At 40.4% G+C, this 21,092-nt stretch overlaps 1 protein-coding gene across 4 annotated transcripts in view; it reads right to left on the reverse strand.

Annotated features, from left to right (window-relative positions):
* Nucleotides 1–320: 320 nt before the first annotated feature.
* grm8a (glutamate receptor, metabotropic 8a) overlaps nucleotides 321–21,092 on the reverse strand; it is a 315,961-nt gene continuing 295,189 nt past the window's right edge. For 3 of the 4 annotated variants that reach the window (XM_085436399.1, XM_085436400.1, XM_085436401.1), the window contains exons 12-14: nucleotides 2,265–2,405; nucleotides 1,972–2,077; nucleotides 321–406 (exon numbers count right to left, since the gene is read on the reverse strand). In XM_085436399.1, the coding sequence (XP_085292525.1) occupies nucleotides 357–406; nucleotides 1,972–2,077; nucleotides 2,265–2,405 (297 nt within the window). In that variant the 3' untranslated portion in view covers nucleotides 321–356. Of the gene's footprint in view, nucleotides 407–1,967; nucleotides 2,078–2,264; nucleotides 2,406–21,092 lie in introns of all 4 variants that reach the window. The other variant, XM_085436402.1, reaches the window with a different exon arrangement.

Below are 21,092 nucleotides of genomic sequence, written 5' to 3' on the forward strand. Positions count from 1 at the left end.
TAATAGTTACTCTTTCCACCACAGTCTCCTATGGTACCACTTTTTTTCATGTTGTTTCTTTTTTTTTTCTTTTTTAAAACAGGTAAGTTCATGGTAGGACCAATGAGCTGTGAACAGCAGGAAAGCAGGCACACTGACTGGCTGTTTATGTGGTCCCACCTCTGTGATTTGATGGGGAACAATACAAAATGTCTCATGCTTGAATTCCATTGGGCGCTCTGTCTGTTTTCCACTTTTTCAGCCAATCAGCTGAGTCACAGCTCTTCCTTCCCCTTGGCCCTGCCCCCACAACACGTCCCCCTCCTATTCAATCCCCCCCCTCTTCTCCATCGTCATCTTCTTCTTCTATGGTCCCTTCACATGGCGTGATTACTGTAGCTGACATATGTCATCTTAGTTGATGAAGCTGTGTAAAGAGTTAAATAAAATAAGATGAAAGAGCGTGCGTCATGGGAACAGAATTGCCAACAAAAAAAAACATGAAGGGAAAATTGGCAAAGAAATGTAACAAGCAACAGAATAAAAGTAAAGTGACAAATATGAGGAATGGAAAAGGGCAGGGGAAAAAAACAAAGAAGAAAGACCAGTTTAGAAAACAGTGTCACATCAACAATCCACTGTAGTTGCTGGGGCTTTTTGTTAAACCATGATGTCTTCTGTCCCCTCAAGCATGCTGCGGTAAATGTCAATATTTTTGCTGCAGAGCAAGCCTCTAACAGCACCACCGTTACACACTGATGGAATCGTTTTGGGTTCTTTTCCGCTCACTTGTTTTCACACTGCCTTAGACTGCCTGGATGATAGTTAAAGTAATAGTAAATAAAAATAAAGCTAAAAATTGAAATAACAATAATAATAATAATAATAACTAGAACACTAACGAAAATGGTAAAAACAAGCATCTAGACACGTTTGATAATGCCATCTTTCTGTTCAATCTGCTTCCTGGAACATCAAACTTTTTTCTAAACTTTTTGCAAACAGAAGCATTTAAATAGATGACTAAGCAGTTCAACCATTTGCTAAATGAATGAACTGTGACCTGCTTTCCTCACTGATGCTAATAAAGTGCTGACAGAGGGGCAGGGCAAGGTTTAGCTTCACTGTTCTGGAACCTATTATCCACGTGCACACAGAACTCACAAACTGCACACAAACAACTATTAATAATTCCTTAGTATGCTCACGGGATTTCCTGCAAACGCACACACACACGTGCAAACCAAGAGTAACTGATACGTGCGCACTGCAGGAACCTGGAACAAAACCACCTCGATATAAACACTAAGCTTCTCGTGCACACGCACATAAATCCTCCCTCATTTCATTTTATCTGCAAATTGTTAACACCGGGACACAAAACAGTCTCTAAGTGAATTTAACAGTGCTTCGACTACAACATGGTGAGTACAGCAGGCATGCAAGAAACACATTTTCAGTAAAAGAAAACAGTATCTAAGGTTAATGTACACGTGGAGGAAGATTTTATTTGTTTGATTTTTACAGTGTTACTCCATCACAGCGTGCAATTAACAAAATATAAATGGATCATCCACAAGCTGGGTGGTTGGTAAATTATTTGGTTGTTTCTAAATGAGCTCACATAAATGGCTGCCAGGCTGCTTCATAAACACATTATGCTATACTTGATGTTTTTCAATTACGGCTAACTCTATACTGATTCAAACCAGAAAATTAGCCTGAAAATGATGTGTGTTTTTGAAATCACGTTACTAAATATTACTTTGTTGTTTTCTATTAATTTCTTCTCTGCTATTTGCTCATATTCTAGATTTCTTGACCAATCTACATGTATTTGACCTTGGTGATGCATTTTTTTTCAATACAAGTGTGTTGTTTACTAAAAAACTGATGTACGACTAAAAATTTATTTTTTATTTTAATTATATAAAGCTTGTCTCTTTTAAGTTTATATGTGTAATTATAAAATTTTGGTGTTCTCTTACTCACTGTTGGTCTCCATGCTCTCACACAGTTCAGTCTTAACTTCTCCATTTGGCCGGTCTCCTCCCTTCTGAGTCAGTTTTCCCGACATGGTGGCTGCTGTCACGATCGCCTGCGTAGTCATTTATTCATAATGAGAATTTTATTAATTATAAATGAGGAAAATGGTCTTAGTATACCTACGTTCTTCTTTCTCCCTTTGTAATTTCATAAAAATATTTTCTGCTTAACGTCAGCCAAAATCAAAATATATGGATTTGGAAAGCATTATGAAAACATAAGAGTAAAAGCCACGTCACCTTGAAGCTCCGTTTTCGTTTGGGTACGTTCTGCTCGGGGTGGAAGAGGATGATGTAAACCTTGGGCATGTAGAGCATCCCCAGAGAAACAGATGCAGACAGGCTCAGAGAGATGGTCAGGGTAGTAGTTTGTATATACATCTGCAATGAGAACGAGAGAAAGAGTCATTTATTACATTTTGAGTTGTCAGAAATAGTCTGTTTAATCATCCAGTGTCAGAATACATTTAATCAAAGGAAGACAAGGAAGTCAGTTGGGAAGTGGCGGGGGTAAGGAAGTAGAGGGTGGCCTAACAAGGGTGATATGAGCAGAAAATTTGTCAAGTGACAGCTACGACGACACACAGGCTAGTATATAAAACAATAACATGAATGATGGCACCAATGAAGTTGCTTAATTGCCCGTGTGCTGCAGAGCTCGTCTCCTTGTCTAGAAGTCAAAAGTGATTCTCAATGTTTTTGTCAGAAAACACTAGAGAAGTGGGTTTATGGCATCAGTTAAGAAGATGGTGAGGAAAATTACACAAAATTGACATTCAGACATGTTTTCCCAAGAGTTTTGATAAAATTTTGTCTGATATCAGATACAACTGTGAACTTGCTTTACTCTGTTCCCATCCTCGGTTTTGCAAGTGGATAACATCCACCTGAAACAGATATTGCTTGGGTCAACACTGGCCTAGCCACATTCTCATTTTATAAGAGTTTTTGAAGATTAGAGCAATGTCGAAATGATTGGTGAATCTCTAACTCTTTCACAGCGCTGGATTCTTTTTTTCCAGTCAAGAAACTGTTCTTCATCGTGCAATGCCAATTACAGTATATATATCAAAAAATCTGCAGATAGCAGGATGAAGTTTGGCCTGTATGGCATTCTATAGGAGTAGAACAGAAAACTTTAGATTTCAGAGACTGAGTTGTTGGCAAACTAGAGTTCCCATCCAAAAATAAAATCTGTGCATTTCTATATTTATTCAGTTGTGAGTGTGCTGAATTACCATGTAGACAGACAGGCATCCAGAAACTGTCCTAGGTGGCAGGTACTAGTGGACTGAAGGACAGATATGATGACATGTGCTTTAGGTAGAGAGTCACCTACCAAATTTCAGTGTTCTATTAGAAAACAGCGATTCTGCTAAGTAAGCTAAGGTGCAATTATGATGAAACAGGAGGGGAGTTCAGGCAGAGACATTAACACACTGAAACATTCCGCAGTGGACTAAGCACCAGTTCTTAGTGGATCCTTAGGGAGTTTCATAGTGTAGTTTGGAGGAGGACAGATGTAATGACAGGCTTCACCCACGGCCCTGACACAGCTGACAACATCTCAAGACAAAGGCCTTATCAGGCAAGCAGTGTAGTGGAAGGACTGGTGAAGGTAGAGCGCAGTAAAAATGCAACAAGGAAAAGTAGGAGACTCGTGGAGACAGAAGGGACATAGGGAGGCAAAAACATGACAAAAAACTGATGTTTAAGAATGTGGCAAGAAAGAAGATGAGAAGCGTGTGCATCACAGACACGATGATCAAATGAGAAGGACAGAGTGACCAGTGAGACCACAGCAGTCACCGCTGTCAAGTAGAGGACCGAATCAGGCAGTAACTACAGCCTGACAAGAAGCAGAAAAACAACAAAAAAAGTAAAGCTGCACAGTGTGGTAAACACCATGCTACTACTGCAGAAAAAAAGTGTTTGATCCAAAGCAGCTCATTTCATTTCACTGTGAGAACAAAAACACCTTTCATGCCATACATTTGCAACACACAATCATAATATGAATAATAAACAGAAAGCCTGACTTACACTCAATAATAAGAAGTCATTATTTTAATATCACACTGCTGGAAAGAAAGCAACCAAGCCAACATAGAAGTACTTAAAAAAACATATTGAATGCATCCATGAAAAATGTCCTGAAAATGTATAACAAGAAGCAGGTATAGAGTTTAATTCAGTTTCACTGTTGGCAATAAAAGCCTCTAGAACATGCAACTGTCAATTGGTCAAAAACAACTGGAACTGGAAATGCACACTACAAAAAATTAAGGCTAAGCTAAGGCTGTTCTCTTAGTCAGAAAGGCCCCAGCTTGTCTTAGCGTACCCTTACTAGATCATTTTGTGCTTACAAAAAGTAAGGACAGTAAAGTCTGGAGTAACACCGTCTTTAATAAGGAGCATCTCATGTCCTATTTCAGTTGATATGAGCTCTGGGTTGTGACTGAAAGAATGAGATCACAGATACAAGCAATGGAAGTGAGCTTCCACTACTCCTTCAAAAGAAGCCAGTCAAGGTGGTTCAGAGATCAGACAAGGACGCCTCCTGGATACCTCCTAGGTGACAGGTTTTAGGCATGTCCTACAGGGAGGAGGCCCTGGGGCAGACCCAGGACACACTGGAGAGATTATGCCTCTCGGTGTGCTTGGAAACTTCTCTGTGTCTTCCTGGACAAGCTGGAGGAGATTGCTGGGGAGAGGGAGGTTTGGGTATCTCTGATTACATTGCTACCCCGGACCAAGATAAGTGGCATAAAATGGACTGATGGTGTTTCTTGTCTAAACAAAAAACCTGAACAGATCTCTTGACTCTGATATAAAACTAAATCATTGCTTGAAGGGGTTTAAGTATTAAACAGCAGCACAAATCTAATTAAATACTTTAGGTGATAAGTCTCAACGCTGGCTTCTTAGATTAACAGCTGACTTTAAAATAGTCGATGACCTGGTGAAAGAAGCTCACAGAGACGCAATAGTATTATATTTATGAATGTTTTCGTAGGCCCCTGATTAACACCAAACCCCTATGAGTTTGCCCTCAAACATGTATTTGAAGACATTTAAAAGTATCCTTATACTTATCTGCAGCACCATGCTTTTATCCATGCACCCTGGTTGAGTAGCTTTGCATAATTCATAATTCAAAATTGTCCTTTTTTATATTATACTGGGCCTTGGTGCAACTCCTCAGTTCCTCCTCCGTCTAAAATGAGCCATTGTGTCTCAGAGCCTAGAATAGAAAACCTGACTAGACAGTGAACCTGAGCATTTAAAGAGGGATTGCACAGATAACTTGTGCATACTTTGATCTCATTTGAAACTTAATATGAGCATCCACTAATAGAACAGTATTATACTGCATGTAAAAGGAAGTAAGGAATATCATAATGGAGACCCTTTAATCGTAATGGCCCAAACTTAAATTAGTCTACAAAAATATACAACAGAGGAACAGACATGCCTGCCCGAGGGTTTGAATTAATTGCAGTGACAGTAGCTAAAGCATAAGGGGACTGCATGGTCAATAAACTGGATGCAAGCGGATGCGTGCAAAAGCACAAACATGACCTACACGTGTAAACTAAGAAATAAACTCACATGAACAGAATGTAATATTAACATCACATGGGAGTTATTATTCTTCTGGGTGACCTTCCTTAAAAAAAATAGACCCTGCCTGCAGCTTCATTATAGCCTCTGATTGCAGTTATTACCCCACAGCTGCACGCAAACACTCGCACACAGCAGAGCGTGTGCAATCAGGACCAAACTTCACAGTCGTGTGAGACACATCGTCACTTAAACAAAAGAAACCTGATCATGAAAGAAATTTGCAAGAGGGGAATTTGTAGATTCATTTACACGTTGCCATATTGTTTCTTTTTCAAATCTCCTGCCAACAAATTGTCTTTAATTGAAGTGCACTGATACAGGGAACAGTAATTCGCTATATCTGAGAAGAACAGATGGAGAAGGAAAAAACATATTTTCACTAGGAGAAAGGAATAACTCGAGAAAAAGAAATGGCTGAAAGAGCGAATGACGAAAAAGGAAAAGCCAGAGTAACTGCGAGAGGAAAAAGATTTATTCCCTTAAGCGGTGAACTTGCGCTTACCGAAACAGCAGCAAGTCTGCTGATAGCCACTTCCATTACATCTAGCCTTTGGTCCAAAGTTGTGACCTCCTGCTGTTATTTACACAAAGACTGAAACACATACACAAACACAAACTGAGGGCTGAAATCGTCATCCTCCACCTTGTTGTTCACACTTGATGCAGGCTGAAATGCGTGCCACGGAAGAGCGCGCTATTAACTCAAAAGACCCACTCAAAAAATAAAGCAATGACCTATGGCTGGCTGTATTCAGCGTGCTCCTTTAAGGTTTAAAACATTTATAGATGTGTAATGAGATTCAGGATGTGGAACAGACAGATAGAGCAGATGTGTTTAACGCCTTGGCAGACAAACTGGAGTAAGGAAGGTCACGAAAGAAAGAGAAACAATTGAAAGTTTGGATTCATGGTGCCCTTTTAATGTTTTTTTTCCAGTTTATTTTTCACTGTCTACAAGTAATATGGACCCACGCAGACTTTGAAGTGCTGGGTTGATTTCACAGGAGCCTTTTTTATGGAAACCTCATGACTCATATTTACTTCATTATTTCCTCTAAAGGAAACTGCTCATCTAAGAATGATCGTCTTCTGCAGAGCTTGTTACTTTTCAATTAGTGCTTCAAGGATAGTTCCACTGTTATTCAACCACCTATAGATTTATTACATTTCTGAAGAACACTTTTCATTTCAACTATACATGAAAAAGGCTCCCAATAGGCCATAAATAGCTAAACTGTATTAGAAACATGAATCTAGACGGAGACAGTTCGATTGTCTCATAGTTATCGGGCGCAGAAGTTCAACTCCTCATCATCACTGTGCAACCTTGAATCTACACTCAGTCGCTGATACTGAATATCTGTGTAACAATGTAATTCCTGGCCAATTGTGACAGTCTGGCAGCTTAAAAGTTCAATGACACGTCAGTTGGTGCAAAGACGGCGACTTTCTTTTCGCAGCAAACCCATATGATAGCTGAAGCATGACAGTTCATCTAAAAGGCTATTCTGAGTTCACTCGGCTGCACTGTGAGTGACACTGAAATGGAATGTACTTATCAAGAATACATTCTAAGTAAATTAAGCAAATTAGACCCATCTCCTTCAGGCTCATTGCTTTACACAAAAGACCATGTACATATTAAGTTTATCATGTTATATGAATTGAAAATGACATTGTAATTGGTGTATTTCAAAGTCCATATAGGGTGTCAAACATATGGCTTGAGGACCAGAATTGGCCCAGGAAAGACTCCAATCTGCCCCGTCTGCAAAAGTAAGTACATCCCTGATGTAGAGTAATGCTGTTGGCAGTAATTTTGGGTGAAGCAGCAAAATGCAGGTAAAATTTTTGGTGATTTATGGTGAAAGCTGTTCCACCCACAGGCTACACCTTTATTCTTTCATGCCATGCTTTCATTTACTGCCCATTCTACATGATCAGTGCTTCTCTCTCGTCCCACCGCAGAATAACTGTAAGTGCACATGCTTATTACAAGTAAACATGTTTGCCACAGCGCAACTGATAGTAGAACAGACAACAGTGCACCTGCCATATGCGTTGTCCCAGTTCAACTGTTAAAAAGCAGATGATTGGCTCTTTAGGGAGAGAGGCAACACAGCGGCACTCTTTGGCATTGCAGGATTCATCCATAAATTTCGATTCGGGATCCTTTAGGTGTCATTCCTCTTGCATTATGTCATCTCTGGGTTTTTATCTGCACCTTTTGTTTACTCTTCATCCCTTCACCAATACCGCTCAGCTTTCAGAGGATTTCTATAGAAAAAAGAAGCCAATCAAAGAGAGGTAGTGATGTCGTTTAATCACTGCTGTAATGTAGTTTAATCAATCGATGCGAGTGGTGACGGAAAGAACGAGATTGCAGATTTAAGTGGTGGAAATGAGCTTCCTCCGAGGGGGTGTCTAGGCTCGCCCTTAGAGACAAGATGAGCAGCTCAGTCTTTCAGGAGCAAGCTCAGAGAAGAGACTCTGCTCCCTCTGGTCCCTTGCATCAAAAGGAGACAGTTGAGGTGGTTCAGGAATGTGTCAACGATGCCTCCTGGAGGTGTTTCAAGACTTGTGTCTCTCCGATGGTTTAGGAAAGCCTCAGCATCCCCCTGAAAGAGCTCTAGGTGGTAGTTGGGGAAAATGAGGTCTAGGCAGTTCTGTTTATTACCGCTTCCGCCCTCTGACCCCTACACATAAAAGCAACAGAAAAGACGGATTTGACATATGTAGGGGTTTTAAGAAACACAAAAATCCCAGCTTATGAGGCTTGGTGAACCATGACATGAAAGCTTCTGAGTCATTACATGGCATCTGTGATTATCGCAACTCCTTTCATACTCCAAAACAAGAAAAGGGTAGTGAAATCAAAGAGTCCTGGCAAGCGACTTATCTAAAGAGAGGGAGGGAGAGGGAATGAAAGAGAAGGAATTTGTATGAATATGAAAGACATTGTGGGAAAGTGAACGAGAGAATAAAGAAAATGCGAAAAACAAACAACAAAGGAAAGTTTTGGGTGAAATTGGTGGAATTGGAGGAGTGACGAAGAGTGATGAAGGAAAAACAGCAACAAAGAAGCAAGAACCAGTGAGTGAACTGAAGAACAAAGTCTTGTATCTCTCATTGCCATGGGCATGTGGTTTGTGATGCAATAGCATTTTCTTTTGGGACGTTTACATTGAGGTTGCACGTCTTAAAGCAAACAGTGTCACAAACTTTGCTTCGTATTACTATTTTAATTTTACAGTGATTATGTTTTTTCTTAGTTTTTTGGGGGTTTTTTCTTTTACACTGATCACTTGCCTGTTTTGGCTTGTTGGTATTGTTTTGTACAATGTGTATTCAATTCAGCTTTAATTCACCCTACAATATTAGAGGGAAGACTGAAACAATCAGACGACCCCTGTATAAGCAAGCACTTGGTGACAGTGGAAAGGAAAAACTCCCTTTTAACAGAAAGAAACCTCCTCCAGAATCAGGATCAGATCGGCAGCCAACTGCCATTACTGATTTGGGGTGAGGGGATAGAGAAGAGAAGGGCCTATGAACATACTGGAAGTGAAGACGGGAGTGGTGGAGAAATGCTCAGTGCATTATGGGAAGCCCTGCAGCATCCTGAACCTATAGCAACATAACTTCATGGTCACCTGGTCCAGCCCTAACTTGAAACTTTATCAAAAAATAAAGATAAGTCAAATTTCAAAAGTAGCTGATGGTGCTGCCTCGCATTCCACTTTTTATTCTACTTTTACAAACTACAGGAATCACAAGTGAGACTTCAGTCTGAGAGCAAAGTGGTCTGTTGGTGTAATATGGTTCTATTAGATCTTGAAGATATGATGGGGCTGATCATTCAAGCCTTTTTATGCATTTAAAACATAATCAGATGTGTTTTAAATGCATGCACTGTTGTTTAAAACCATAAAACTGAGAAGAAATCTGTGCAAACTTTAAGATGAATATCAAAATCTATTTTTAGGCATATCAAAATTTAACAGGAAAAAGCTTGTCTGGAGCTTTAGGAAAACATATTTTTATTGAACTATCACCTGCCATCATTTGGACGCTGCTGTACTAAATTACTGGGCATTTACTTAAAGCTGAACTCATGTTCAACTTTGTGCTGTCACAGACTCACTAAGATCTTTAGCCAAAAATCAGTCCATTCTCTCCATGGAGTGATGTCTCCCAGCTCTCATTTGAAATAAATGACCGCAGGCTACTTTGTTTCTTGTATCGAGTCAGGGAATGGTCAGAGAGAAAGATAGCCAAGAGAGGGGAGAAAAGAAGGGTAGTGAAAGCATTGTTCGAGACATTTTCCATTTCCAAAGACATTTCTGTTTTTTTCTCCATCGTTCCATCAGCCTCTTTGCCATTCCCTCACTCCTGCCCATACAATCTCTAATGATTGGCCGGCACTCTTCACTGCACTCCAAACTCCCTCGTATCTCTCTGTGGAATATTTTCCTCTGTCCTCACTACTTCTTTTTCTATCCTTCATTATATCTGTCTCTGTTGCTCTCTTCTGCTTCATCTTTCTGCCTTTTCAACCTTCTTATGTTTTACAGAACGTCGCCCTGTCATCTCCTTTTCTCCACATATCATCTCTGCATGACTTAAAAAGCTACCGCCTGTGCATGTTGATAGGGAGTTAAAACGTCCTTGACGGGTACCTGTCCTATATAAATATTTTGGCGAGCAGAATGACTTTTTCAAATTGCTTAAAGGTCCTGAACTAACTTCACAATCCCATTTAGAGTCATAACTTCCTCGGTATGTGTGTCTGGGTTCCGCTGTGTGCTTAATTGACCCCGCCTGTTTCTCTCAACTCACGCCATGGGACCACTCATCATTTTAATCACCTAAGCCACAGGAGGGTGAAGAGATTTAATTCTTATTTATATATTTAAAGTAATGTGAGGAGTCAGTATAGAATGATTTTTCCTATTGGGCAAATGTTAAAAATATAAAACACAGTATATATAAAATGAAATTTTTTTTTTTTTAAATATTGATGTTTTTCTTTTATTTTTAAATATTCTGAATATTCAGAATTTTAACTATGTTCTCCCAGATTTATGGACTATAGTTTGGCTCACTAATATTAGATTACATTTCTTTTATGTATTGCAACAACATGAGAAGCTGCAAAAATTGACTATGCCGTCATCAGCCAGGTGGGCAAAGCCTTAACTATACTACAATGAATATAACCAATCTGGGTTTCGTCTTCTCTAAAGTCAGCTACAAAAATATGTCTTTTCATTCAAGAGTTCTGCCTTCTGCCCTGCACACATGCAAAACACGGAGGAAAACAAAACACCTTTTTTCCAGTACCTCAACGTACTACAACAACATGGCCTGTGAAGGTTTTTTAAGATTTCTTAATAGGACAGCGTTACCATTGAGGAAGTACTTCGATAAGCAGGGATGCACCCCCTTCCTATCCCAGTTTCAATTCACAGCATACATCCTTCACAAAGACTCAGAACAATGTCTGTAAGCATCAACAATCATCATCATCAAGCATCAACGATCATCATGCATCATCAACTTGCTAAAGTTAAAGTTCAGCAAGTTGTGTTGGTTGTGTCTGCTGAAGTTTAAACAGAGCATTAGAATGAGGAAAAAGGTGACGTAACGTTGAATGTGGCATGGATGTTGGTGCCAGACAAATTGATCTGAATATTTCAGAAACTGCAAATCTATTGGCATTTACATACAAAATCATCCCTAGGGTTTACAGCGTATTGGCCTGAAAAAGAGAAAATATCCAGTATGTATCAGTTCTCTGACCAAAAATGCCTTGCTGATGTTTGAGGTCAAGAAGAAGGGACAACAACTCAAATAACCACTTATTTCAGCCATCGTATGCTAAAGAGCTTATCTGAGCACAAAAAACCCCACTGACCCTTCAAGCAGATGCGATACAGCAGCCAAAGACCACAACAATTTGCACAGGCTGACCAAAATTGGACAACAGAAGTCTGGAAAAATGTTGCCTGATACGAAGGCTTAGAATTAGGAGTAAACCTCATGACAGCATGACTCCATCCTGCATTATATATATATGACGTTTAAACTGGTGGTCGTGGGGTAAAGGTGCAGAGGATATTTTCTTGGCATACATTGAGCTCCTCAGTACCAACCGAAAAACTTTCAATTGCCACAGCCTACATGGGTATTGTTCCTGACCTTCTCCATTACTTTATGACCGCAGTCTTCCAGTGGCTAAAACATCTCACAAAGCTCAAATCATCTTAAACTGGCTTCTTGAACATGACAGCGCGTTCACTGTACCTCAATCATCACCAATCCAACCGGGCACCTCTGGGATGCTGTCAGGACAACCAAGATAGAAGACAGAAGAGCGTACTGTGAGTGATTATGGTACGACTCAAACCCAAATTTACTCAAAAATGAGTTCAAGTTAAGATGTTTTTTTTAATGTGTCTTTTAAGTTACTTTTGCTGCTTTTTACTCAAGATGCTTTTTATTCTGAGCTTTTTAAATCCTCAAGTTACCAGGCTTCTAACACCAACATGGTGCTATGATGAAAAACTTAAAAAAAAAAAAAAAAAAAAAAGCAGCGACACAGGACATTTCACAATCATATTTTAACTTTGTGTCAGAGCAGCATAATTGGGCCCGAGCTCAGTCGGTCCCTGTTGTCCACCAAGTGCCTCATTACATTCTACAAACAGCACTTAGAAACTTTCTTTCTCCATCTAATCCATACGGGTTTGGAGTCTGTGTGTGTCATAGAGGACATAGAGTATTTTGTGAAATAATGTTACAGCTATATTTGGAGTTGTGTAGCTCTTCTTGACTTGCAAATCTTGCAAAGTTCAGCCAGTAGCCCCGAGTCAAACAAATTCCGAGCTATATGTAAAAAAATGTATTGTAATGCATACTGTGAGGTTGGCCTTGTTGTCGATAATATGCTTTCCTTTTTCTCTCTCGCTTTCTCATAACTGACATAACTGTGTCCCACTGTGCACAGCTCCAACCAATTAAAATGCCCAGCATGGACTGATGTGGAGTATCATCAGGCAGCAGACTGCTGTCCAGGCTGTGAAAAAAATAACGTGTTACACCTTGAGGAGGAGGATTAGGAGTAACTGTGTCTGTGCTCCACTACCATGAATGTTAAATATTCTTATTCCACTGGCTGATGTTTTGCACTCTTAACAGAAATCGGGCTGGAATTTATATGGAGTACACTGCAGCTGTGAACTACACATGCACAGCCCCAATCCTCTTTTGTAATTTTAGAGGAATTAATAAAAGAAGAAGGTAATAAAGTCCCTTTCATTTGGGGAGTTTATTTAAAGGAAAACATAAAAGGCTTTCATATTGTTTCTTTGGTCCCTTTAATTAAAGTTTTTATTTACAGAGTAACAGCTCTGAAGAGCAACTGGAGCTAATGAAATGTTGTTTGATAGTTTTCCTGGTGTTTTCACTTTCTTATTGTGTCCATGTTGTCATTCCGGCAATTGCTAATTCGGAGAACCAGAACCAGACCAGCTCTTTAGTGATAAAAATGAGCAGTAAGCAAATAAAAGTGCTCTCCTGATTAGAGACACGTGAAGAATCTTTAGAGTTCATGAGTGTTTTTGTAGTTTGTGTGCATCACAACAGCAAACACAAACCTGTTGTTCTCCTGTAGTGTTGGTATGACTTAAAATGCACAGATATTGCAATGACAAGCTTGTTTATTTGACCAAATATAGAAGCAGAGGTGCTAGCCGGTATTTTCTGAATCACAAACTAGTAAAAGCCTGTCTTTTTTGTTCCATCGGCTTAAAATATGCAAAAAAGTTAATGAAGGAAAATTTTGCTCATCATTAAATTACAGAATTGGAATAAAAACTCAAACTCTATGCCACTACCCAACAACTCTTTTGTTGACCGAGGATTTTCATTCCAGTGACAGACCTGAATGGTTCCTGCCACGATTTGGGCTAAGCGAGCTCCAAAAATTCCCAAGCCAAGTATCTCCCATCTACTGCCAGCAACCGGGTGCCAGTTTACTGCATCTGCACAGCAACAGCTTGAAAGGCAACAAACTGAATTTCTGTTGGGATCAGCAGGAGCTGCACCATAGCACTAATTAAATCGGTGCTACATTTATCTATTTCTAGATGGCGTTTTTTCCATTTTGCCCAAAATTACCATCCTTGTGCTTAATTAAAGCAGCACGACTCATTTGAAATACCATTCAATAAACATACCTTATATGCACTGTCTTGAAAAGTTAACAGTCATCCAAACAAAAACAAAAAGTGACTTTTAACACAATAGAGTGCCAGGTCTGAAGACTTTATTTAGTTCTTAGTTTTTACTTTGTCATTGTGTTTGTTTCTCCACAGTGAGGCATGTGTGATGATGAAGGAATGACAGTTACAGTGGAGGTGGAAGATAGAAAAGTGAATAAACAACAGCATTAGTCAGAGATGTAATGGTGACGGATGTTGCTGTGGACCTTAAAAGAGAATTTTGATGAAAAGTTTGGATTTATAATGTTCTTTGCCTGCCTCTACTGCTCCCCTGGGGAGAGCCTGCGTGCATCTCACTGAGTGTGCGTGAATTCCAGCGTGCACGTGTGAGTGTTCTTAAACGACCATGTTTGTGAACGCAAAAGACGCATGTGCAAGTGTGTAAGTGTCTGTGTGCGGGCGTGTGTGTGTGTGTGTGTGTGTGTGTGTGTGTGTGTGCGTGCACGCGTGTGTGACTGCGAGCATCACTGTGTGAGGCGGCCCCCCTTGGGCATCTCCCCCCATCCTTCAACATCTCACTGTTTGATGTCGGGATCTGACACTTGCTGTCTGTCTCTCCCCATTCTCAGTCAAACGACCAAATCCCACCAGAACCCTGGAAAAGATTGCAAAACCCATTCCTTCAAAAATAAATGAAAGATTTTACTGTTTGTTGGGGTTTTTTTTCGCACACACACAGCCTGCTCAGGTTAATCACCCCAAGGATTGGGATTGGTAAAGTCTGTCAGGATGAAGATGGTGATGTCTAAATCCAAAAAAAAAAAGGAAAAAGAAAAAAGGAAAACATTGTTCAGATGTGATCTGTTCTCTGTACGTGTTCCGTTGATCCCGCATTGCGACTGCGGGAGTTACAAGCTTGTGATGTATTTTCTGGTATATTACCTCACCCATTTTTTTTACTTAGCCTCAAACCAAGAAAGTTTTAAATTCAAAATGTACACTTTTAAAGGTGCAGGCATAAGGTGTTTGTCAATCAAAGAATGCATCACCTGCCTTTGCTCTGATCCCATTAACAAAACACGGAACCTACTTGCAACCAGCCACAAATGGGCTTCACTAATAACGTATATCTGGTGGAATTCAATAAGGGATAAATTACCCCCTAACGCTGCTTCAATCCTTAATGAGTGAAAATATATTCTGCTTACATGATGCTTGCTTACAGGAGACAGCATTAGGAAGCGCCATCATCAGCATAAAAAATGCTTTGATTACATTTTGGCCACTTGAGTTAGTAAATTGACCATTTATGCAGTTACTGATGTAGTATTTTATTTAATTTTTGTATTTTATTAAGAAATCGAGTCGATGGAAGTGGATATGTTTGAGTAGCTGGGGTCAACAAGCAGAAAAAAGGGCAGAAGAGAGGTGAAGAAGAGTTTGAGAGCAGGGTGGAGTGGGTGGAGACGATTATCTGGGGTGATTTGTGGCAGGAGGATAGCAGCAAAAGTGAAAGGGAAGGTTTAAAAGGGGGTAGTGAGACTTGCTATGATATATGGTTTGGACATGATAGCACTGAAAGAAAGACTGCAGGTGGCACAGCTGAAAATGGTAAAATTTTCAGTGGGAGTTCCCAGGATGGTCAAGATCAGACATGGGTATAACACAGGGACAGGTCAGTTTGGGAATATTGTAGAAAGGATGCTGAATATGGAGCTGGAAGGCAGGAAAAGGAGCTTGGAAAGAAAAGACTTGTTTAAGTTGCTTTAAGAAGCCTCTCATCAGAGAAGCTTCTTCAGTTCTAAGCATCAAATGGTGGAGAGTCCCAGATTTAAACCCAGTGGGAGTTTCCCCCAAAGAGGGACAAAGGACCCCCTGATAATCCTCTACCTAATCACATGAGCCGAGGTGTGAAAATGGGTGTGGGTCACAATCAGCCAGGGTTTCGGGTGAGCTCATTGTGAAACCTGGCCCCACCCTATCATGCGATTTCCTGAGGTCAGATGGCCCAGGATGTGAGTGGGCGTTAAGGCATCTGGGAATGGATCTCAAAACTGGATTATAGATGGCAGACAGTTGGTGTCGACAGATGGTTTGAAAGAGGAGTGCAAGAAGCCATTTATGTCCACTGTGAGCGACCATCTTTGAACAGAGGTGGTGGTTTACGACACCAACTGAAGAAGCTTCTCGGATGAGAGGTGAAATGTCTTCAAGCAACTTAAACAAGTCCAGACACTTTTCTTTCCAAGCTCCTTAGACTGCGACGACCTGGATGACTGAGAACCTTCACAGACAAGGCAGGAAAAGAGAAACCACAAAGAGGATTTGCAGACTTAGTGAAGGAGGACATGCAGAGGGTTGGTGTGACAGTGGAGGATGATGGGGATAGGGTGAAATGGATGAGACGCTGTGGCGACGCCTAAAGAGAGGAGTCAAAAAAAGAAGAAAGAAGGCAAATTTCAGAAGCAAGAAAAAAGCCAAACACAACCTTTTTACTATTATCTTTAAAATAGGATCCATGCTGAATTTCACTTAGACGCCAATAAAATAGCACCACAAAAATGTATTTCTGCTTTTTTGGGTGAAAAAAAAAATCCATTTCACTTCAGATTTTTCTTCTTGTTGTCTGATAGTGCTACTGCTGTACAGAAAGAAAGTAAAGTGCATGCCACAACTCTGCGTACTGTATTGTGGTAAATGCAAACCATTTTCAAGGATGAAGGTCTGGAAAACTGATATAAGTGAATCAGCTTCTGGCCAATCAGAGCAGGGATATCAATTAAATGCAACCCAATAAATGCTGAAATGTGATGCCGTCGGTGGTTGAGAGAGATCCGTGTCACAGAGAGAGATGCTGGTGATGCTTAGATGGTGATAGAGTTGTATTGTTGATTGTCATTTATGCTTAGAAACATTTACTCATTTATGCTTAGAAATATTTAACCATAGATGCTTAGAAGTGTATAATTAATTGTGTAGTGATAAGTTGTGTGATCTTTAACAGGCTACAGAGGCTTGGTGTGCATTCCTGGAATGCACACCTGCATCTTGGGGGCATGGGAAAAGTTTGCATCTTGCCTTATAGTTTTATGGTAGGATTAACGTAGTTACATTTGTTCTAGTCTAAGTGCTTTTCTGTTTAGATGAACTGCTGGACTTCCTCACCGGGGGGGTCTAGTCTACCCTCTTCCTGACCAAGGATGTTATATGACCCTTCGATCAGCAGTAACACACACACACACACACAGGCAAGGTACTCTTTGTGTTTGTAGACGTCATATGTTAATGAACTTATGCATATTCATGTAACCTCAATAAAAGGACAGTGATACGGGAGAACGGACGAGAGCTACTGGGGTCAAGCGAAGGGACGGCGCTCTGTCCAGTCTCTCCCGTGCACGAGTAACATGAAGAACTTGCCTACTTCGTGTCTTGCTTTGCGGTGTAATTATATTGCCTTCAACGTTCCAGCGAATAGGTTTATGCTACAAACCTAACATTAATTGGTCCTTCGATGCCGGCTCCCTGGGATCGCATTCACCGAGGGGGGGGGGGAGAGGCACGCTGAAAGACTGACGTCAGCCAGGAAGTTCCTGTGGATTCGCTGTCTGTCCTTCTCCTCGATGAATGGCGATCGGCGGGATTCAGGCTGATATTACACGCTAAGCAACGCCAAGTAAGTTTAAAGAGGCCGACTCTATAACCGTGTCGTTGTGCAGTCTCCGCCATTTTGTGAGGCGTTGAGAAGTTCGCTGCTTTGTGGAGCGATAACTGGGTTAGTGTCCCGAAAAAGAAGTTTTGGTTAAATCGCCCAAGGGTCCCAAGCGTCCGGTGTGTGTCCGGTTTTGAAATCGCCCTGGGTGTGTGTCCCGAGCGTCCCTTCATTGGGCTTTGTCGCGCGAGTGGGTGAGCGTCCCACAGCTGGGTCAGGGTCCCGAGCGGTCCGGTGTGAGTCCGGAGTAGGCCTATTTTGTGTTATTGTCATTTTCGTCGTCGTCTCGTTGTTGTTGTTGTGTGTGCGGAGCAGACCGCGTGGTGTGTGACGTCAGCAGCTGTTGTTGTTATCATGGGTTTCCTAAGCAACCAGGAGTGTGTGGAAAAGGCCAGCCCACATCAGCAGCTGTGCTCTGGTGGGTGGCTTTCCCCCCACCCCTTCCTGACACAAAATGTTAACAGCCTGTGTGCCAAACCACTGAGGTGGATAGTTGTTAAAAGTAATCTACATTAAGCTTGTGGTTGCTTAAATTCAGTACAATGACATGTGAGGTGAAGTGATATAGGTAAATATTTAAACTAATGAAGTGCATAGAGGCACTTGACCTGTGTGAAAGACTGTCGTCTTATTATGAGCCATTGTTGAGATATAGAGCATGTCTGTGAAAACAACCAGTATTCTGAACCCTGTATGAAACATCTAAAAGTCCATGATGGAGAAGCTGTATTGAATATGAAAGAAACAGAGTTATGATAACTATGATAACTGGAGTGTGCAGCGTTTCCATGAGCAGTTTTCCTGCACCTTGACTAGTGTGTGTGTAGCATCAGCATCATGTTTTTGTTTATTTGTTTTGTTGGATTAAAAATAATTAAATAAACTGGTGATCATGCCTATGGATCAGCATGGCACATATCTCCAGCCATATGGTTTATTTATGCAGATGAAAAAGTGAGTGTGAATGTGTCTGACATCACAGTGTTTTTGTGCACTGTGCAAAAGTAATTGCCTTTGATTGTGAGTGAGAGCAGTGATTTTGCAGACCACCAGCTATTGTGAGAAAAAAAAAAAAAAAAAAAAGAGTGAAAAAGAGACAAATTACATTGTAGACGAAAAAAAAAATAATAATAATCATAGGAAAAAGGTTTTGTGTTGATCAGCCGAAAAACAACTACAATGTCATTTTCTGCTTTTAAGAAAGGATTGTTCACACAGACAGAGAGAGATGTGTGATGATTAAGCAGTGATGATAATAATGAAAGTCTCTCAGTCTGTTGTTTACAGGTGGGGAACGGACCTGGATCAATCCTACACGGGTAGCAGTCGTAAGAAAATTATAGGTTGAAATCATTAGAAAAATTAGAAACACTCAGCCAGAATTTTTGGCTGAATTGTTTTGCAGCTTCCCGTCCTCATCCTGAACAAGCAAGCTCCAAGGAAACGAATCTCTCCCTGAAGACACCGAGTGCAGTTTCAGAAGCACGAGCATGAACATTTAACAGTGGACAGGAGTCCAAGAGACAATCTGAGCAGAGAGGTCCAGCAGCGCTGTGGGCAAACGGCATCAGAAAGAGAAGAACCACCATCTAGATTGGATGGATGGAGATGCGTTTCCAGCCAGCTGCAACCTCACTGTGTGTGAAGGACTTTTGAGAAGACTGTCTGAGTTTGACATTTGCCATGTTTGGAGTGAGATGGCAATGAAAGAGACAGTGGGACAAAGAGAGACACGGGACAAAGCTGGGAAAAAAGCTGACTGCCATTGGACTGAAAAGTGGGAGAGAAGGAGAGGAGCAGAAGAGGGCTGAGGCTGCTGTTTTAGTGTGGGCAATCAAATTAGGTTAAGGAATTCGGGGAGACAAGCGACTGCCTGGAAGTGGAGGATTGACACAGTGTCCAGACCACCACAAAAGGGGGAAGAGGACGAGCACTAAGGTATGCAAGTGTGCTGTTAGAAAATGGAAAGGTGACACCACACATGCAGCTAATATCCACCAGAGATAACACAAGACCATACACAAAGTGTTACTCATTAAAAGAGGGTATTTGTAGAAGGGGTTAACAACACACAGTGTGGTTGCCGATGGTAACCTGTTTCAGAAGATACATAAAAACAGAACATATATTAACCCTACTAACAATTCCAAACACAAAATAGCTTATGAAGATTAGACAACATTTTAAGTGTGTGAGTCTGTTTATTATCTTGTCCAAGTCACCTCGTGTGATGTAAAGACCAGTGAAACTCATAGCACATTGCATGCTCTGCTGGATATACAGCTCCACACACATGCAATGAAAATTAGCTTGTTATCTTTCATCAGTGTAAAATAGTGTCAATTTAGCAGACACTTGTTATCAAATACTGAATTTATCCTAAAAAAAAAAAAAATTGACTCTCCAAGTTGCAGGACAACAATTTAACTTTTGTGGGAAAAAAAAAAAAAATCCTGGTTTGATAAATCAGTGACCAGGCAATAAATTTAGTGTTAAAATGGTAAATTGGGAGAAGCTTCCTGCTTGATTAATGCAGCACAAGTAATTTACTGTATGAGGGAAATTGTCTTTTGTGATACTATTTTGAACATGCTTTCCTGTCGTCCTGTCAACTTAGTGGGTTAATAGCTGATATGCAAATTAGTTGATCGGTTCTTAGATTAATGAAAGGTGACTGAATTTTAGCACGAGTGAATGAGATGTGTTGGAGTTTGTTGTGTTAAATGGAGACCCTAAAACACTGAGTTTCCTGCTTTGATGTGCGAGTGAATTCTGTATCTAGATACACAACTCTGAATATGTCAGAACAAACTTTTTTTATGAAGTGCATCACAGCATGTCACATGTTTTATGATGAAGGGAAAAGGAAAATTGAATAAAATAGATCTGTGGCCTAAATGAGTGAAGAGCACAGACCTGGTGATTAAACTCATAAGTTAATAAGACATTAGACTGTTGTGTGTTGTGCAGTTGATGGTTGGTTTGGAGTGAATCTAGCTGATGATTTTTCTTCTGTTGTGAAGTCGAGCCTGCCGATTAGTATGATGGTATGAGGAACCATGCTAATGGTATGATTTACCTGAGATGAGGAGTTTGTGTCATGACTTAACAAGGCCTTTTTATTTTGATACTTTCACAGTGCACTGAAAGTTTGGTTTAATAATTTGTTATTTTTCATTTTTATCTTTTGAACAGACACTGATTTTGTTTGTCTATTTCTTTTCTTTAAGCAGATCCGCACGTCGGGAATTAAAAATGCTACACGTCGTCGAGAAAATTGTGTCAAGTGAGTTTTCTCCACATTAAATTGGGTTCTGGGGAAGGCCACTTATTATAAGTGTCCCAGCCTAAAGCTGGATTCAGCGATGTAATCCTATCTAAAGTTCTTTTTCTTTTTTTGAAATGATGTCATTTTGCTGCGAGTGGAAACTAAAATGCGACGACAGGTTCCACTATCAGCAAACAAAGAAACAAAGAAAGAAACAAAGAAAGAATGAATGAATG

The sequence above is a fragment of the Copadichromis virginalis genome, linkage group LG17 (assembly GCF_057382275.1).
Source record: "Copadichromis virginalis isolate Kocher_CV1m ecotype Utaka linkage group LG17, C_Virginalis_male_GT1.1, whole genome shotgun sequence".
Lineage (NCBI taxonomy): Eukaryota > Metazoa > Chordata > Actinopteri > Cichliformes > Cichlidae > Copadichromis > Copadichromis virginalis.